We start from the raw sequence: 18,118 nt of genomic DNA, 5'->3' as shown, positions 1-18,118 counted from the left end.
CACCGTGCCACCCCACTCCAGATGTCTGTTTTTTAATTTTAATTATTGCTTGTGTCACAATAAAAAAACAACAATTTGCACCTTTAAAGTGGTAGGGATGTTGTGTAAATCACATGGTGCTAACACTCCAAAAATCCATTTCAATTCCAGCTTGTAATGCGACAAAACAGGACAAACACCAAGGGGGATGCATACTTTTGCAAGACACTGTATTTTGGCTAAAAATGTGAATTTGTCTTTCTACACATTATAGCACATACTGCATTTTGGCACATGCTATTATAAAGTGCTCATAAATCTAATATTTTAGCTATTGCCCTAACTGCATCCTGAAAACTAAATATGGAATTGTTGAATGTGACGTTAATCTGAATTTTTTTCATCCTCTAAGAACAACAGGAGGATAAAGTGTTATAATTGACCATGTAAGGTGGGAGCGTAAGGAAAAGTGCACCAATTGATGAGCAATTTCCATTGACTTGATGGTAGTGCTCATTTGTATGGTGGGGTTTGTCTCATGCAGCGCTTAATAGCCTCACACTGAGCTTTTTCCACTTGTCTTGGGAATATGACAGCAGCTGCAATTACAATGATCGCTGACAATTACAAAGAGCCAGTTACTGCAAGGCTGAATATAATACCATTCATTAATAAGGTGTGGAACGCTGCACCACCCTGCTTGATGCTTCCTGTTAACAATTTTAGTGTGTATTCCTCAAGAAGAAGTGGTCCAAGATTACCAAGAACACTATTTCCTGAGGGTGTGTGCATGGAAGGGTGGTGGCGGCAGTCCATCTGCAGCATGATAGAGCTCAAATAAATTTGAAAGCAGAATCACTGGCTGGAGTTTATTAGTATTAGCATGCATGCAAAATTAGCTTGAAGCTAAATGGAGTGGGTGGCGCTCATTATTTCCATTAACTCATTTGGAGACGGCATAAACAATAAAAAAGAAAGCGAGAGAATAGCTTAGTAGATTTGAATTAGTTTGGTGATTAGGATTATTATATCTTTTTTGTTGTAGTTGTTCTGCAAAAGCTTTTACTTTAATGCTCTGAAACAAGAAGGTGAGTTAGGTGGGGTTTACATTAGACCGTATCAGCGGATCATCAGATTAACGTTTTTAAAACGATTAGTGTGCACACAGCAACACCAATACATGGATACGCTCGGCTCCGCAGGCATCCTGCGCTCCAAATCACTCCGCCCTGAACAGCGAGTGCCCTCTGGAGGGTGCGCACTCCGGCCCTGCGCAGCTCACAGAGCGCGCGAGTGAAGCGCACAAGCAGTGATTTGGGACTGAGCCACTGTGTGTGTGATCTCAGTGCATGTCGGGCATGCGCGTCACTTACCACTTGCAAGTGGAAGGATGGCAAGCCTAAAGACAATCATAACTACACAATGGGCAGTATTTGCATCAGTATTTGCAGTATTTTCATACTTTTATACTCTTTAATGAAAGGTGATACAAGGCGGAAGTCCGCGCCGTTTTTCAGCAGTCGCGTCACATGACCAACGCCAGCGAATCAGGAAGGTGGATGTCACAGTGACGTTGTCCAATGACGACGCCAGCAAGAGCTCAGCACAGCGTATCCGCGTATTCTGAATGTTTACACAGCACCGGACCAGACACGATCTAGATTGAATACGTGGACCCTGGCGGATTCCCGTTTCCCAGCGTTTCCAGGCATTTTAATGTAAACGGACAGTGCATCCGCGAAGAAAACGAGACAGATACGGTCTAATGTAAACTTGGCCTTAGACAGATAGACACGGCAAGAAGGGAGAGTGAAAAATAGAGAGAAAGAATGGGAGTGTCAGCAGTGAACGGTTCTGAGTGGAGAAAAGCCCATTGCCAACTTTTAATGGCTGCCCCAGACTTTCGTCTTGCTTTCTTACACACAGCTCCATCTAGGATTGATAAGGAACGAGCCAACCTCTGACTGCCTGTGGCAGTTGCTGGAATTGTTTTGCAATTTGCTGCTCTATAGTGCATTCTCTTTCCCCGAGAACAATCCATCTCTGCAACACAACATTCAACCCCAGAGCCATTGATTGGCCCTTTTTTAAATATTCATCAATACCCATTCATATCCAAACTATTCAGGCACAGAATGCACTTACCTCAGCATAAACACACACTATCAAGTGTGTGAACGACTGTGGGTAGGATGGATGTGAATTTAAATGCACTGCAAGTTTAAGGTTAACAGATCACAACTGCTGTAGAACATTGTATGGGATCATAACAAAATAAATATATTGTCCTCTAGTCATCTGCTGAAATTGTTTATTCAAAACCAAAGGAATAAAACACAATGTGCCATGCTGTTACAGCAAAATCAGTGATGGAGCTACAGTGTTACTGTTACCGATACTGGAGAAGATTATTTTCCTGAAATGTTCTGCGTGCTGTTTCATTCCTTGTATATCACAGCAACTTACAAGGTACAATCAGTATTGTACAATCATCAACCAAAATTGAGATCATTGTGGTAATTAGGGGGTAATCACTCTTGTGTGCTCTCTCTCTCTCTCTCTCTCTCTCAAATTTTGGTAATATCCATTATTACATTGTTCTTGCCAAACCTTGGATACAATCTGTGAGAACAAATCAGAAGAACATCAGAAAAAAAGTGAAAATAAATAAAAATTATTCAGCAAATAAGTACATCTCATCTCATCTCATTATCTCTAGCCGCTTTATCCTTCTACAGGGTCGCAGGCAAGCTGGAGCCTATCCCAGCTGACTACGGGTGAAAGGCGGGGTACACCCTGGACAAGTCGCCAGGTCATCACAGGGCTGACACATAGACACAGACAACCATTCACACTCACACCTACGGTCAATTTAGAGTCACCAGTTAACCTAACCTGCATGTCTTTGGACTGTGGGGGAAACCGGAGCACCCGGAGGAAACCCACGCGGACACAGGGAGAACATGCAAACTCCACACAGAAAGGCCCTCGCCGGCCCCGGGGCTCGAATCCAGGACTTTCTTGCTGTGAGGCGACAGCGCTAACCACTACACCACCGTGCCGCCCCCAAATAAGTACATAGCAAAAAAAAAAATAATAATACTATAATTTGATCATCTAAACATTGAGAATAAAACAAATAGAAAATAGAAAACATATACTTTCTTTGTCTTTCTTTGTCTCTGTACATCTCTCTCATATTGAAAATTTTAATATTGCTATGGCAAATATAATTTTTTTTTTTAATACCAAAGCCTGGATAAAAATGTTGAGAAAAAGCATCATGGATGGATGGGAGGGTGGGTGGATGGATGGATGGATGGATGGATGGATGGATGAGTGGGTTGATGGATGGGTGGGATTAGATGTACTGTATGTATGGATGGGTGGGTAGATGGATGAATGGATAGATGGGCGGGTGGGTGGATGGATGGATACATGGGTTGGGTGGGTTGTATGTATGGATGGATGGGTGGGTTTGATGGATGGAGGGATGGATGACTTTGGTGGATTGATAGATGGTTTGGATGGGTGGATGGATGGATAGGTGGGTGGGTTGGGTGGTTGAGTAAACAAATAAACAAACAAACAAAAGGTGGAAAGCTAGAACTGGATTTTGTGAACACTGAGAATACAAAATAGAGAAACTTTTCCTCTGTCTCTTTAAGTTAGAGCCAATAAACTGTGTTACTTTAGATCGACTAAATTTCAGATTAAAAATAATCCCCACCAAAGCATCCTAAGTACATTTTATTCATTTTAAAATCACTAATCTCTTTATTCAGGAGTGCAGCTATATTTGTGGCTAGACTCTGTTTTTTTACACAGAGCTCATTACATCAGTAAACACCTTTAAGTCTACTGGCACTGTTCACCAACTGCAAAGACAATTAAATAAGCAGCACCTCCTACACCTTCTCAGAAAAGCACAGAAAAACACTATCTGCCAACGTTCGCATAAAACACCCATGAAATACAAAATTGATATCAGCTGCCTCAGGATATTTCAGATCAATATATGAGCAGAGTGGGAGTGAGTATGATATCTGGCTCTACTAAGAGTCAGGTTAAGTGAGGATGTGGCAGTGTGTGTTAATGCTGTGGTGTGTTCGAAGGTCAGAGCTCACCTCTGGGGATTGGGCTCATTGTGCTTGTCCCTTTCGTGCTTAATCATCCTGTAGCGGCCGATCCTCACATCTGGCCGAGACACCTTCATCCCGTTCAGTGTGATCCTTGGAGAGAAAGAGACAGAAATATTAGATATTTTTACAGAAAAAAAAATACAGAAAAACCTATGAATGAAAAGGTGTGTCCAAACCTGCTACTCATACATTATATACAGTACTGTGCAAAAGTCTGAGGCACCCTATTTTTTCCATACAAACTTTGTTATAGATTTCTATTTTATGACTTCGACATTATCAAGTTAGTACAAAAACATTTTAGAGTGCCAAACATTCGTTTTCCAGCACAAAATTAAATGTTACTGAAAAAAAAAAGTTTGCATCTGAGCAGCATATTACATTAGGGACCAGTTTTCAGATTAAAAAAAGAAAATATAATAATAATAATAATAATAAGTTTATTTGATAGAGACAGTGCACATTCATGAACAATAGTAATGTAACTATGCCGGAGTTAGCATAATTGCTAATTTTCATCCGCAGTCCGTAAAAAGTGTACACACCCCGTTAAAATGATACGTGTAGGTTTTTCTGATGTACAAAAATGAGACCACAATAAATAATTTCAAAACTTTTCCCACCTTTAATGTGACCTATAGCCTCATCTCATCTCATCTCATGCCGCTTTATCCTGTTCTACAGGGTCGCAGGCAAGCTGGAGCCTATCCCAGCTGACTACGGGCAAAAGGCGGGGTACACCCTGGACAAGTCGCCAGGTCATCACAGGGCTGACACATAGACACAGACAACCATTCACACTCACATTCACACCTACGGTCAATTTAGAGTCACCAGTTAACCTAACCTGCATGTCTTTGGACTGTGGGGGAAACCGGAGCACCCGGAGGAAACCCACGCGGACACGGGGAGAACATGCAAACTCCACACAGAAAGGCCCTCGCTGGCCACGGGGCTCAAACCCGGACCTTCTTGCTGTGAGGCGACAGCGCTAACCACTACACCACCGTGCCGCTGGGGAAAAACATAAAAAATAAAAAAATATACCAATAAGCTGGTTGCATAAGTATGCACACCCTTAAACTAATACTTTGTTGAAGCACCTTTTGATTTAATTACAGCATTCAGTCTTTTTGGGTTCACACCTGCCATCAATTAAAATGACTCTGATTAACCCCAGATAAAGTTCAGACATTTACTCAGTTGCCTCCTCCAGCAAAAGCCAGGGTTCACAGAGAGCTTACAAAGCATCAGAGGGATCTCACTGTTGAAAGGTATCAGCCAGGAGAAGGGGACAAAAACATTTCCACGCCATTAGATATACCATGGAGCACAGTGAAGACAGTCATCAAGAAGTGGAGAAAATATGGGACAACAGTGACATTACTGAGAACTGAACGTCCCTCCAAAATTGATGAAAAGACAAGACGAAAACTGGTCAGGGAGGCTGCCAAGAGGCCGACAGCAACACTGAAGAAGCTGCAGGAATTTCTAGCAAGTACTGGTTGTGTACTACATGTGACAACAATCTCCTGTTTTCTCCATATGTCTGGACTATGAGATAGGGTTGCAAGACAGAAGTCTTTTCTTACAAAGACAAACATCCAGGCCTGGCTAAATTTTGCAAAAAAAATAAATACATCAACTCTACCAAAAGCATGTGGGAAAATGTGTTATGGTCTGATGAAACCAAGGTTAAAATTTTTGGCCACAATTCTAAAAGGTATGTTTGGCGCAAAAACAACACTGCGCATCACCAAAAGAACATCATACCCACGGTGAAGCATGGTGGTGGCGGTATCATGTTTTGGGGTTGTTTTTCTTCAGCTGGAAAAGGAGCTTTAGTCAAGGTGGAGGGAATTATGAACAGTTCTAAATACCAGTCAATTTTGGCCCAAAACCTTCAGGTGTCTGTTAGATAGCTGAAGATAAAGAGGAATTTCACCTTTCAGCAGGACAATGACCTCAAGCATACATCATAATCAACAAAAGAATGGCTTAACCAGAAGAAAATTAAAGTTTTGGAATGGCCCAGCCAGAGCCCAGACCTAAATCCAATTGAAAATCTGTGGTGTGACCTGAAGAGGGCTGTGCACAACAGATGCCCCCGCAATCTGACAGATTTGGAGCGCTTTTGCAAGGAAGAGTGGGCAAATATCGCCAAGTCTAGATGTGGCAGGCTGATAGACTCCGACCCAAAAAGACTGAATGCTGTAATTTAGTCAAAAGGTGCTTCGACAACATATTAGTTTAAGGGTGTGCACACTTATGCAACCAGCTTATTGTACGTTTATTTTTTTATGTTTTTCCCCCAAACAGATATGTTTGTTTTTCAACTGAATTGTACAGGATCGAGGTCACATTAAAGGTGGGAAAAGTTTTGAAATTATTTATCATGGTCTATTTTTTTTTACATAAAAAAATCCCTATCATTTTAACAGGGTGTGTACATTTTTTATAATCACTGTGTATCTCTCTCTGTATGTGTGTGTGTGTGTGTGTGTGTGTGTGTGTGTGTATATATATATATGTACATATGTGTACACACACACATACAGTGGTGCTTGAAAGTTTGTGAACCCTTTAGAATTTTCTATATTTTTGCATAAATATGACCTAAAACATCATCAGATTTTCACAAAAGTCCTAAAAGTAGATAAAGAGAACCCAGTTCAACAAATGAGACAAAATATTGTATTTGATCATTTATTTATTGAGGAAAATGATCCAATATTACTTATCTGTGAGTGGCAAAAGTATGTGAACCTTTACGTTCAGTATCTGGTGTGACCCCCTTGTGCAGCAATAACTGCAACTAAACGTTTCCGGTAACTGTTGATCAGTCCTGCACACCAGCTTGGAGGAATTTTAGCTCATTCCTCCGTACAGAACAGCTTCAACTCTGGGATGTTGGTGGGTTTCCTCACATGAACTGCTCACTTCAGGTCCTTCCACAACATTTCGATTGGATGAAGGTCAGGACTTTGACTTGGCCATTCCAAAACATTATTCTTCTTTAACCATTCTTTGGTAGAACGACTTGTGTGCTTAGGGTCATTGTCTTGCTGCATGACCCACCTTCTCTTGAGATTCAGTTCAGGAACAGATATCCTGACATTTTCCTTTAGAATTCGCTGTTATAATTCAGAATTCATTGTTCCATCAATGATGGCAAGCCTTCCTGGCCCAGATGCAGCAAAACAGACCCAAACCATGATACTACCACCACCATGTTTCACAGATGGGATAAGGTTCTTATGCTGGAATGCAGCGTTTTCCTTTCTCCAAACATAACGCTTCTCATTTAAACCAAAAAGTTCTATTTTGGTCTCATCCGTCCACAAAACATTTTTCCAATAGCCTTCTGGCTTGTCTATGTGATCTTTAGCAAACTGCAGATGAGCAGCAATGTTCTTTTTGGAGAGCAGTGGCTTTCTCCTTGCAACCCTGCCATGCACACCATTGTTGTTTAGTGTTCTCCTGACGGTGGACTCATGAACATTAACATTAGCCAATGTGAGAGAGGCCTTCAGTTGCTTAGAAGTTACCCTGGGGTCCTTTGTGACCTCGCTGATTATTACATGCCTTGCTCTTGGAGTGATCTTTGTTGGTCGACCACTCCTGGGGAGGGTAACAATGGTCTTGAATTTCCTCCATTTGTACACAATCTGTCTGACTGTGGATTGGTGGAGTCCAAACTCTTTAGAGATGGTTTTGTAACCTTTTCCAGCCTGATGAGCATCAACAACGCTTTTTCTGAGGTCCTCAGAAATCTCCTTTGTTCGTGCCATGATACACTTCCACAAACATGTGTTGTGAAGATCAGACTTTGATAGATCCCTGTTCTTTAAATAAAACAGGGTGCCCACTCACACCTGATTGTCATCCCAATGATTGAAAACACCTGACTCTAATTTCACCTTCAAATTAACTGCAAATCCTAGAGGTTCACATACTTTTGCCACTCACAGATATGTAATATTGGATCATTTTCCTCAGTAAGTAAATGACCAAGTATAATATTTTTGTCTCATTTGTTTAACTGGGTTCTCTTTATCTACTTTTAGGACTTGTGTGAAAATCTGATGATCTTTTAGGTCATATTTATGCAGAAATATAGAAAATTCTAAAAAGGTTCACAAACTTTCAAGCACCACTGAACATACAAAAAACACAGTTATAAATGGTTACAATTCTGATAGGTGGCACGGTGGTGTAGCGGTTAGCGCTGTTGCCTCACAGCAAGAAGGTCCGGGTTTGAGCCCAGTGGCCGGCGAGGGCCTTTCTGTGTGGAGTTTGCATGTTCTCCCCGTGTCCGCGTGGGTTTCCTCCGGGTGCTCTGGTTTCCCCCACAGTCCAAAGACATGCAGGTTAGGTTAACTGGTGACTCTAAATTGACCGTAGGTGTAAATGTGAGTGTGAATGGTTGTCTGTGTCTATGTGCCAGCCCTGTGATGACCTGGCGACTTGTCCAGGGTGTACCCCGCCTTTCGCCCGTAGTCAGCTGGGATAGGCTCCAGCTTGCCTGCGACCCTGTAGAACAGGATAAAGCGGCTAGAGATAATGAGATGAGATTAGACAATTCTGATAATAACAAAGGCTACTGGGTTTTGGTGCAAAATGAAGAAGCGAGTGTAACAGTCAAAGTGTCCAGAAGAACTGCGGCTGGTTCTGTAAGATACTCAGTGAAACCTACAGCTCATTTCCTTATCAAACTGCACTCACTGTACCTGAGATTACTAATTTTTTTTAAAGTAAAGGGTTGTCTCACACCAAATATTGACTTTGTTTCATTTATTATGTCTTACTGCTGTTTACAGTTCTTTTACGTTGAAACATTTCATTTCATTATTTTTTAAGCCATTTTTGGTCGACAGCATTTCTTTACATGTGCCTAAGACCACTGTACATACATAGAGGATATTGCACGGTGGCACGAAGATATGAAGTTTCTCTTTGAGTGGTGAAAAACTAATATTTTTCACATGCAATACATTGCGGATCTGAGTGACATATTTTCCAATATCTTCACTCCGATGACGTCACTCCCAGTGTTTTCCCGCTGACTTGACGGGCATTGTCAAAATGGCAAACCGGTTCAAAATGAAAATTCTTTTGATTAACTTGCGTATTTTTTTGTGTGTGGATGTGTCAATATAATAAAACCAATATTACACAGTGGCATGAAGATATGAAGTTTATCTTCTCGTGTTGAAAAATATATTCACCACTTGAAGATAAACTTCATCTCTCTCTCTCTCTCTCTCTCTCTCTCACACACACACACACACACACACATATATATATATATATATATATATATATACATATATATATATATATATATATATATATATATATATATATATATATATATAGTATAAAAAAGTGTGTTTATATCTCCAAGTGGAACTAACCATTGAATAATAGCTGTTAATTTGGCACCACAGCGCAACGTAAATATAGTGTCGAGGAATTGTTAAATTCGAAGCTTTTATCTTTTCCATTTTTCATTTGAATGTCTGTTTGCTCTTGTAAGTGCAGTAAAGCTTGTCATCACTATTTATTTATGTCACAGTGTTTTCACTGATTGCCAAACCAAAACCTCATCAAAACCTTGTTTACCTCCCTCAACACACACACACACACACACACACACACACACACACACACACACACACACACAGAGCAGAACCAAATCTGGAAAAAAAAAATCAGAAGATGCCATTTTCTCATGATGTCCACTTTTTGAGTTCGTCAGCCGTGATGCAGTTCAGTCCTGTTTGTTGAACTAAACAAAGCTCAGAGTCAGTAGAACTTGCTTCAGTGATGCTCTCTCAGTCTGGCTTCTGTTCAGGAATCACACGGCTTTTCTCAAAGCGTTTATTTACATTAACAGAAAACCCAAGGGGAGCTATGAGGACATATTTGTAGAGAAAGTTGTCTCACCTAACAACAGGTCATACATTATTCAGAGAAAGGATTGTGAGTAATCTCTAACTGCAGCGCACTTACATCAGTAATAAAAGTAGATATAGTAAAAGTTCAGCGTAGTGCAATTTTTTTGCTTTAAAAACCAGGCCTTTTTGGACAAATGCTGATGAACACAGTTGATGATGATAACTGTTGTCAAAATATGCCATTTATTCCACTGGGTTCACGCAGTGAAGATGAGATACTTTTCTTAATCACAACAGACATGCCATTAATGCTATGCCCATCTCTCACCACTGCAAAGGAGAAATCGTTCATTCACTCATTGTTCAGTCTTCAGGAAAGGGGCTACAACTGTTGCATTCCTAATATCAAGCCACTCCTGAACCAGAAACAACATCAGAAACATCTTCCCTGGGCAAAGGAGAGAAAGAAATGGACTGTTGCTCAGTGGTCCAAAGTCCTGTTTTCAGATGAAAGTAAATTTTGCTTTTCATTTGGAAATCGAGGTCCTAGAGTCTGGAGGAAGAGTGGAGAGGCACAGAATCCAAGGTGTTTGAAGTTCAGTGCGAAGTTTCCACAGTCTGTGATGATTTGGGGTGCCATGTCATCTGCTGCTGTTGGTCCACTGTATTTTATCAAGTCCAAAGTCAAAACAGCCATCTACCAGGAGATTTTAGAGCACTTCATGCTTCCGTCTTCTGACAAGCTTTATAGAGCTGCCGATTTCCTTTTCCAGCAGGACTTAGCACCTGCCTACAGTGCCAAAACTACTACCAAATGGTTTGCTGACCATGATATTACTGTGCTTGACTGGCCAGCGAACTCACCTGACCTGAACCTCATAGAGAATCTATGGGGTATTGTCAAGAGGAAGAGAAACACCCGACCCAAAAATATAGACAAGCTGAAGGCTGCCATCAAAGCACCGTGGGCTTCAGTAACACCTCAGCAGTGCCACAGACCGATCACCTCCATGCCATGCTGCACTGATGCAGTAATTTGTGGTAAAGGAGCCCCAACCAAGTATTGAGTGTATAAATGAACATACTTTTCAGGAGTTTGATATTTTTGTATTGTAAATCCTTTTCTGATTGATCTTAGGAAATATTCTAATATTTTGAGATAATGGATTTCTGATTTTCATGAGCTATAAGCCATAATCATCAAAATTAAAACAAAAAAAGGCTTGAAATATTTCACTTTATGTGTAATGAATATAGAATATATGAAAATTTACCTTTTTGAATTAAATTACGAAAAAAAAGAACTTTTTCACAATATTCTAATTGTTTGAGACACACGAATAGTTAAAAAGGGGGATTTACAGAGCCCACAAATGCCTCTGTCATATTTTAAAGAAAAAAATAACTGGTCTTTTGTACTATTACAACAAACACAAATGCATTTATAATAAATTGTGACTGTATCTACTGAGCATGTCACAATATATGGCGCCACGATAAATTGCAATACAAATTTAGTATGATTCGAATCTTGGAAGTAAAACATGAACCATACATATTATTATTATTATTATTATTATTATTATTATTATTATTATTATTATTATGCTGCATAATATGTGTTTCCTAGCTGTAAGTGCTTTGTTTTGACAGCAGAGGGAACTGAGAAAACAGTACAATCGAGGGGATGCAAATGTCGTCACCATAGGCAGAAGTAACACAGCTCTAATGCCCTGAAAACACACACGATCTAAAATGAGAAAGAGCTGTTGTGTGACTATACAAATAGATTTAACAAGAACTCAGAGCTCTCTTTTTACAGACTGACAAAAGCTAAAGAAAATAGAAGAAAATGGAGGTAGTACAAATGGTCATAAAAGTTTATTAAGAAAAGCCCCATTTGTGATTTTTTTTCATTTTTAATAAAATATTTTAGTTAGTCATCTATGACATTTTACTCCAACCTTTACACATTTTAAAATAATTATTATTGATCAAAAGTATTTTTTATTTAACTAAAGACATTTTTAGTTGATAAAGAATAGGAAAATAAATGTTGCATTTTTTTGGTTATAATTTTTTTTGCAAAAATATCATGGGGAAAATTGAATTGTGAACCAAATATCATGAATCAAACCGAATTGTGAATTGGGTGAATTGTTACACACCTAGAATCTACAGTCAATATTTAGAAGGATAAAATATATGTTTAAAATCATTGTACCTATCTGATACTCTCAACTTTGTTTTCAGTTAATTCCTATATACAGTACAGCGTGTGTAAACCTTACAGAGTTCAGAATTAGGAATACTTTTGTCCAATTTTTCAGTAATCATTTTCTACTTCATGTCTCACGGATACCACAAATAGCCCATGTGTTATGTAAAGAATATAACACAGCAGGACATGGCGTTATAGGGCAGTGTTTCTCAACCACTGAGCCGTATCTCATTAGTAGGCTGCGAAGTGCCATCTAGTAGGCCACGATTTTTTTTCAAGTTGAAGCTAATTTTTACTTGGAGTAGGGTACAATTACTGGGTTGCAGCTGACATCACATCCACCTCATTAAGCTATGGTCACACTACAGCTCGTGATGCTTTGCGATGGGTTATTGTTTTGGTGGCGATGTATGGCAAAATATATGCGAGCTAAAAGTTGTGGTCACACAGCGTGTGAACACTTGACTGTCACGCCTTTGCACACTTGAGTCTGGCACAGCTCGAGCAGCCGCGCACGTTCACAGAGCGGATTGTGCGCACTCTTGGGACCCGGTCGTTATGGGAAACACCTGATACTGATTTGAGTGCAATCGGCATGCACAGATACAGATGCTGTTTTCACAGACACTTTGCAAAGTATTATCATCATCATTGTCACGTTTGTTTCTAGCCATGTTTAAATACTCTGCTTTATGATTCTACTTTTGTTTGTGTTTTGGTTTTGTAAATATCACGACTGCTAATAAAGACTCTTCCTGTAGTTAGATCCGTCTACCGCCGTCTATCTTGTAGTGTCTTGATCCCCAGATCTTTAACCCAGCCACATATAAAAAGTTGTACACCTTCATGCTCTTCCAGGTTTTCATCTGTGTCCATGTAGAACGATGTCTGCTGCACCAGGTAGTTTGAGATGCCGGGGAACTCAACGGATGGATAATTTTCCAACTCGTAGGAAAACTCCTTCTTTGTTAGCGTGTAAGGATCTAATCCCATTGAGTGGGGTCTATATCCACTTCCTTTTGAGTGTACTTCTTGGTTTTAATAACTTGCTTGTTTGCTGGACACAAACATGGCAATAAGTTCTTGTGTTAATGGACCAGACTCCACTTTTGGATCATTAATCCCTTTTGACTGAGAATGACCTGCATGCATGGGTTTGGCTTCTGGCACATCCATACAGTTTTAAATACAATACCTACAATTAAACACAGTTTGTTTTTGTTGTATTTATTTAATTTCTTGGCTCCTATCTGTAACAGGGAGTAATGTTGCATCCCATTAATAAACTTTACAATAGGTTATTAGATTATAATAGAATAGATGAGCCAAAATACTTGGGGATCTTTTTTAATGGGCCCCGATTCAGTACCAGTATGAATAGGTGGGTGTTAAAGTAGAAAAGGTTGAGAAACCTGTTATAGGGCATTAATCAACAACAGGGGGTATGAGGCAGTCTGACATGACTGCTGTTCTACCACAGCATTTATTTATTTTTTGTTAATCAAAGAATGCCACATCATTCTCTCTCTCTCTTTTTTTTTAGTTACATTCATTGTCGTGGAATGTCCATGAAACAAATTCACTGTTACTTTACTTTTTTTCTCTCTCACTCTCGCTCAAAGCTAATAAGGCAGAAATATACAGCTTGTCATCTTACTTTGTGTGGTTTGTCAGTAACATCGCAAGCTGCATTTTCCTGTCTTGTTAACTTCAAGAGAGGAAAAAACCACAGGCTGGTGAGGGAATGATGGTATATAGCACCGGATTCTTTTTAGTACAAAGTTTATTATGGATTTTTATTTGATGACGTCTACGTTATCAAGTCAGTAAAAAAAAAAAATATATATATATATATATATATATATATATATATATATATATATATATATATATATATATATGTTACAGAAAAATGTTTGGATGTCAGTAAAGAGACACTTTTCAGAAAAGAAAAAAAAACCACCAACAACAACAACAACAACAACAACAACAAAAACATAATGAAGGTGCAAAAATAAGAAGCAAGTGTGACAGTCAAAGTGTCCAGAAGAACTGTGGCTGGTTCTGTAAGATGCTCAATAAGCTCATTTCCTTACAAAACTGCACTCACTGTACCTGAGATTACTTTTTTCCTTTTTTTTTTTTAAAGGGTCGTCTCACACCAAATATTGACTTTTTTCATGCATTACTGCTTACTGATCTTCATGGTATTTGATGTAGAAACATTTAATTTCATGATTATTGAAGGCATTTTTTTGTGCTACAGCATTTCTTTCCACGAGGGTAAGACTTGCACAGTAGTACTTTAGGTGCCATAACATAAGTGATAACAGGAACTAATCTATTTTATGGACACTCGACAACATTACTGTACTATAAAGGGATAAAAATATGATGTCACTCTTGATAGTGTTGGCAAACATATTTTAATCGTCATTTATTGGCGTTTTATCTGAACCATTTTTTTTTTTTAAATCTCCAATTCTAAATGCATAGCCATTAGTGTTGGAAAAAATTGTTGGATTGTTGCCTTAATAATGAGAAAGAAGAGAAAAACCACCACTCAGTAATTCTTAAATGTCAACCTGAACACTACAGCAGCATTATTTGGAGCTGCTAAAATAGCTGAAAATGCCTCATTTAAGAAATGAGAAAGCTGTGATTTCCCTATGAATAGTGAGTTTTAATGAATACTGTTGACTGGGATATCCTTTCTGAGCTCTTTCTCTCTCTCTCTCTCTCTCTCTCTCTGATTGGATTAGTGGTGTATTTCTGTACATTGTCTCTCTCACTTTGCTCCGCTGTTCACTTAATTGCATTAGACCCATGGAGTCAGAGGGAATTGGAATCATTAGAACTGATTCATGTCTCCTCTGCCAGAGCTGAAATGAAAGCAGAGTGGGAACAGAGAGAGATCCCAGAGACAAAGCAAGAGAGAGAGAGAGAGAGAGAGGTCATGTTAAATTGAGCAACCCTTCTGTTAGTGGGATGCTGACTGTGTAAAATGTGTGTAATGTATCTTTGTGTGTACCACGAGCTGACCTAGTGGTTAGCGTGTCCGTCCCTTGACTGGGAGATCATGAGTTCTACTTGTGGTCGGGTCATACCAAAGACCATCATAAAAATGGTACCTACTGCCATCTGCTGAGGCACTGCAATACAGATGCGAGTAGGGAGTCAAACTCTCAAGGTTACCAGAGGACCAGTCTCCCACTGTAACCCGAGCTATGTAATAGGCAAGAGGCTGATGGCTACAGAAACAGAGATCAGTGTGCCTTAAAGGAGATACGCAGAGCCATGGCCTCACTTTATGTTTATAAACGCCTTGAGACCTCAAGAATGGCACAGGAATAGTTTTAAGCATTAACAATAAATCTAATATAGTAATTTTTACGATTAAAAGTGATTTATATAGGTAGCGGTCTGAGTGAATGACCTTGACATCCGTGACGTCACCGCAGGAAGTCTATTGGTCTCATCGCCATTTCCGCTATACTAAAACACAGAGCTGACTGCAACTCCGATCCTCCGTTTTGAGCTAATTTATCGCCGTGCCTTGTAGATGTGTTGCTGGCGAGTGCAGCAACATGACAGAAGGTGGATTTACGTTGCATTCATGGCCCAAGAATGTTCAAACTGCAAAGATTAGAAGGCGTTTTGCGAGAAGTTCACGGGCACGTTGGGCGCCTACGAAGTGGTCTCTCCTCTGCTTTGCACATTTTACTGAAGACTCGTACGAGACCTCTGATCTGTTGAGAAGCGTAGGCTATAAGCCCGGATTGAAAGAGGGTGCAGTACCAACAATTAAATACAACTACAAGAAAAGGAAAGTAAGTTCAGTTGCACCAGTTCTCCGGGAGTGTGAGCCAATGGTTGTTGCTAAAACCCGGGATGGAACAGGACATATTATTGCTCGGGCAGTGACTGCCCCGTGGTTGTTGCTAAAACCGATGACATCCCGTCCTGGGTTTTAGTAATTGCCTGAGCCAAGCAGTAATGGCGGAGTACTCAGTATAAAGAAAATGGACAATGAGTGGACCAGCCGTCTGATTTCTCCACTGGATATGCTTGCCTCAGCAGCAACATCTCACCCTTATGTGGAAGAAGCAAATGAACAGGGAACTGAACGAACAACTGAAAGTCAGATTGTTTCAAAACAATCGGCCACAAGGTCGGCCTTCAAGAAGCGAGAACACAGACGGGTAAGCTCCGACTCTCATTTGGATACAAAACAACAAAAACAAAAATACTTGCTGTTTACCTGCATTTACTGTAGATTAATCCATGTAACTTGTATTGTGTGTTTAAGTTACCGGTATAAGATTATTTAATTTGCTTCAGAATGTGATTGTCACAGTTCATCTGATTATTTAATTAGCCTTTTATGTTTTATCAGTGAAAATGCATGCATGTACATGTATATTGCATAAGTTATAACACCTATCCTGTTTTAATGAGAGTCAACCCACAATCAATGAAGTCAAATCAGTCTTAGTTGAGCAAGTCGGTAACGCTATTTCTTACTTTCACCATAAATTTTTATTTATATGACTTTGGTCTATAGCTGTCAAAGGCCTTGGCCTTAAAACCGGTTCCCGCAGTGACGTCACGCACTCAGGGCTGGCTGGCTCAGCGGGGCAGCTTGAATTTCAACTTTGCGGTTGATTTTAACTCTCAAAAATATATATTTTTTATTCCCATTTATGCAGCATACAAGAGTCAAGGATGGAGATACGATCCACTCAGAAATTTATTTAAAAATAAAGGTTCTGTGTACAACCCCGATTCCAAAAAAGTTGGGACAAAGTACAAATTGTAAATAAAAATGGAATGCAATAATTTACAAATCTCAAAAACTGATATTGTATTCACAATAGAACATAGACAACATATCAAATGTTGAAAGTGAGACATTTTGAAATTTCATGCCAAATACTGGCTCATTTGAAATTTCATGACAGCAACACATCTCAAAAAAGTTGGGACAGGGGCAATACGAGGCTGGAAAAGTTAAAGGTACAAAAAAGGAACAGCTGGAGGACCAAATTGCAACTCATTAGGTCAATTTGGCAATAGGTCATTAACATGACTGGGTATAAAAAGAGCATCTTGGAGTGGCAGCGGCTCTCAGAAGTAAAGATGGGAAGAGGATCACCAATCCCCCTAATTCTGTGCCGACAAATAGTGGAGCAATATCAGAAAGGAGTTCGACAGTGTAAACTTGCAAAGAGTTTGAACATATCATCATCTACAGTGCATAATATCATCAAAAGATTCAGAGAATCTGGAAGAATCTCTGTGCGTAAGGGTCAAGGCCGGAAAACCATACTGGGTGCCCGTGATCTTCGGGCCCTTAGACGGCACTGCATCACATAGCGGCATGCTTCTGTATTGGAAATCACAAAATGGGCTCAGGAATATTTCCAGAGAACATTATCTGTGAACACAATTCACCGTGCCATCCGCCATTGCCAGCTAAAACTCGATAGTTCAAAGAAGAAGCCGTATCTAAACATGATCCAGAAGCGCAGACGTCTTCTCTGGGCCAAGGCTCATTTAAAATGGACTGTGGCAAAGTGGAAAACTGTTCTGTGGTCAGACGAATCAAAATTTGAAGTTCTTTATGGAAATCAGGGACGTCGTGTCATTCGGACTAAAGAGGAGAAGGACGACCCAAGTTGTTATCAGCGCTCAGTTCAGAAGCCTGCATCTCTGATGGTATGGGGTTGCATTAGTGCGTGTGGCATGGGCAGCTTACACATCTGGAAAGACACCATCAATGCTGAAAGGTATATCCAGGTTCTAGAGCAACATATCCCATCCAGACGACGTCTCTTTCAGGGAAGACCTTGCATTTTCCAACATGACAATGCCAA

The 18,118-nt window shown here is 39.8% G+C and overlaps 1 protein-coding gene across 1 annotated transcript in view; it reads right to left on the bottom strand.

Annotated features, from left to right (window-relative positions):
• Positions 1–18,118, bottom strand: part of b4galt2 (UDP-Gal:betaGlcNAc beta 1,4- galactosyltransferase, polypeptide 2) — a 380,928-nt gene that overhangs the window by 30,844 nt on the left and 331,966 nt on the right. The window contains exon 5 of the mRNA XM_060922806.1: positions 4,107–4,211. Within this exon, the coding sequence (XP_060778789.1) occupies positions 4,107–4,211 (105 nt within the window). The remainder of the gene's footprint in view (positions 1–4,106; positions 4,212–18,118) is intronic.

Source organism: Neoarius graeffei, chromosome 1 (assembly GCF_027579695.1).
Source record: "Neoarius graeffei isolate fNeoGra1 chromosome 1, fNeoGra1.pri, whole genome shotgun sequence".
Classification (NCBI taxonomy): domain Eukaryota; kingdom Metazoa; phylum Chordata; class Actinopteri; order Siluriformes; family Ariidae; genus Neoarius; species Neoarius graeffei.
Note: the sequence above shows the minus strand (reverse complement) of the source record. Positions and strands in the feature narration are given on the sequence as shown.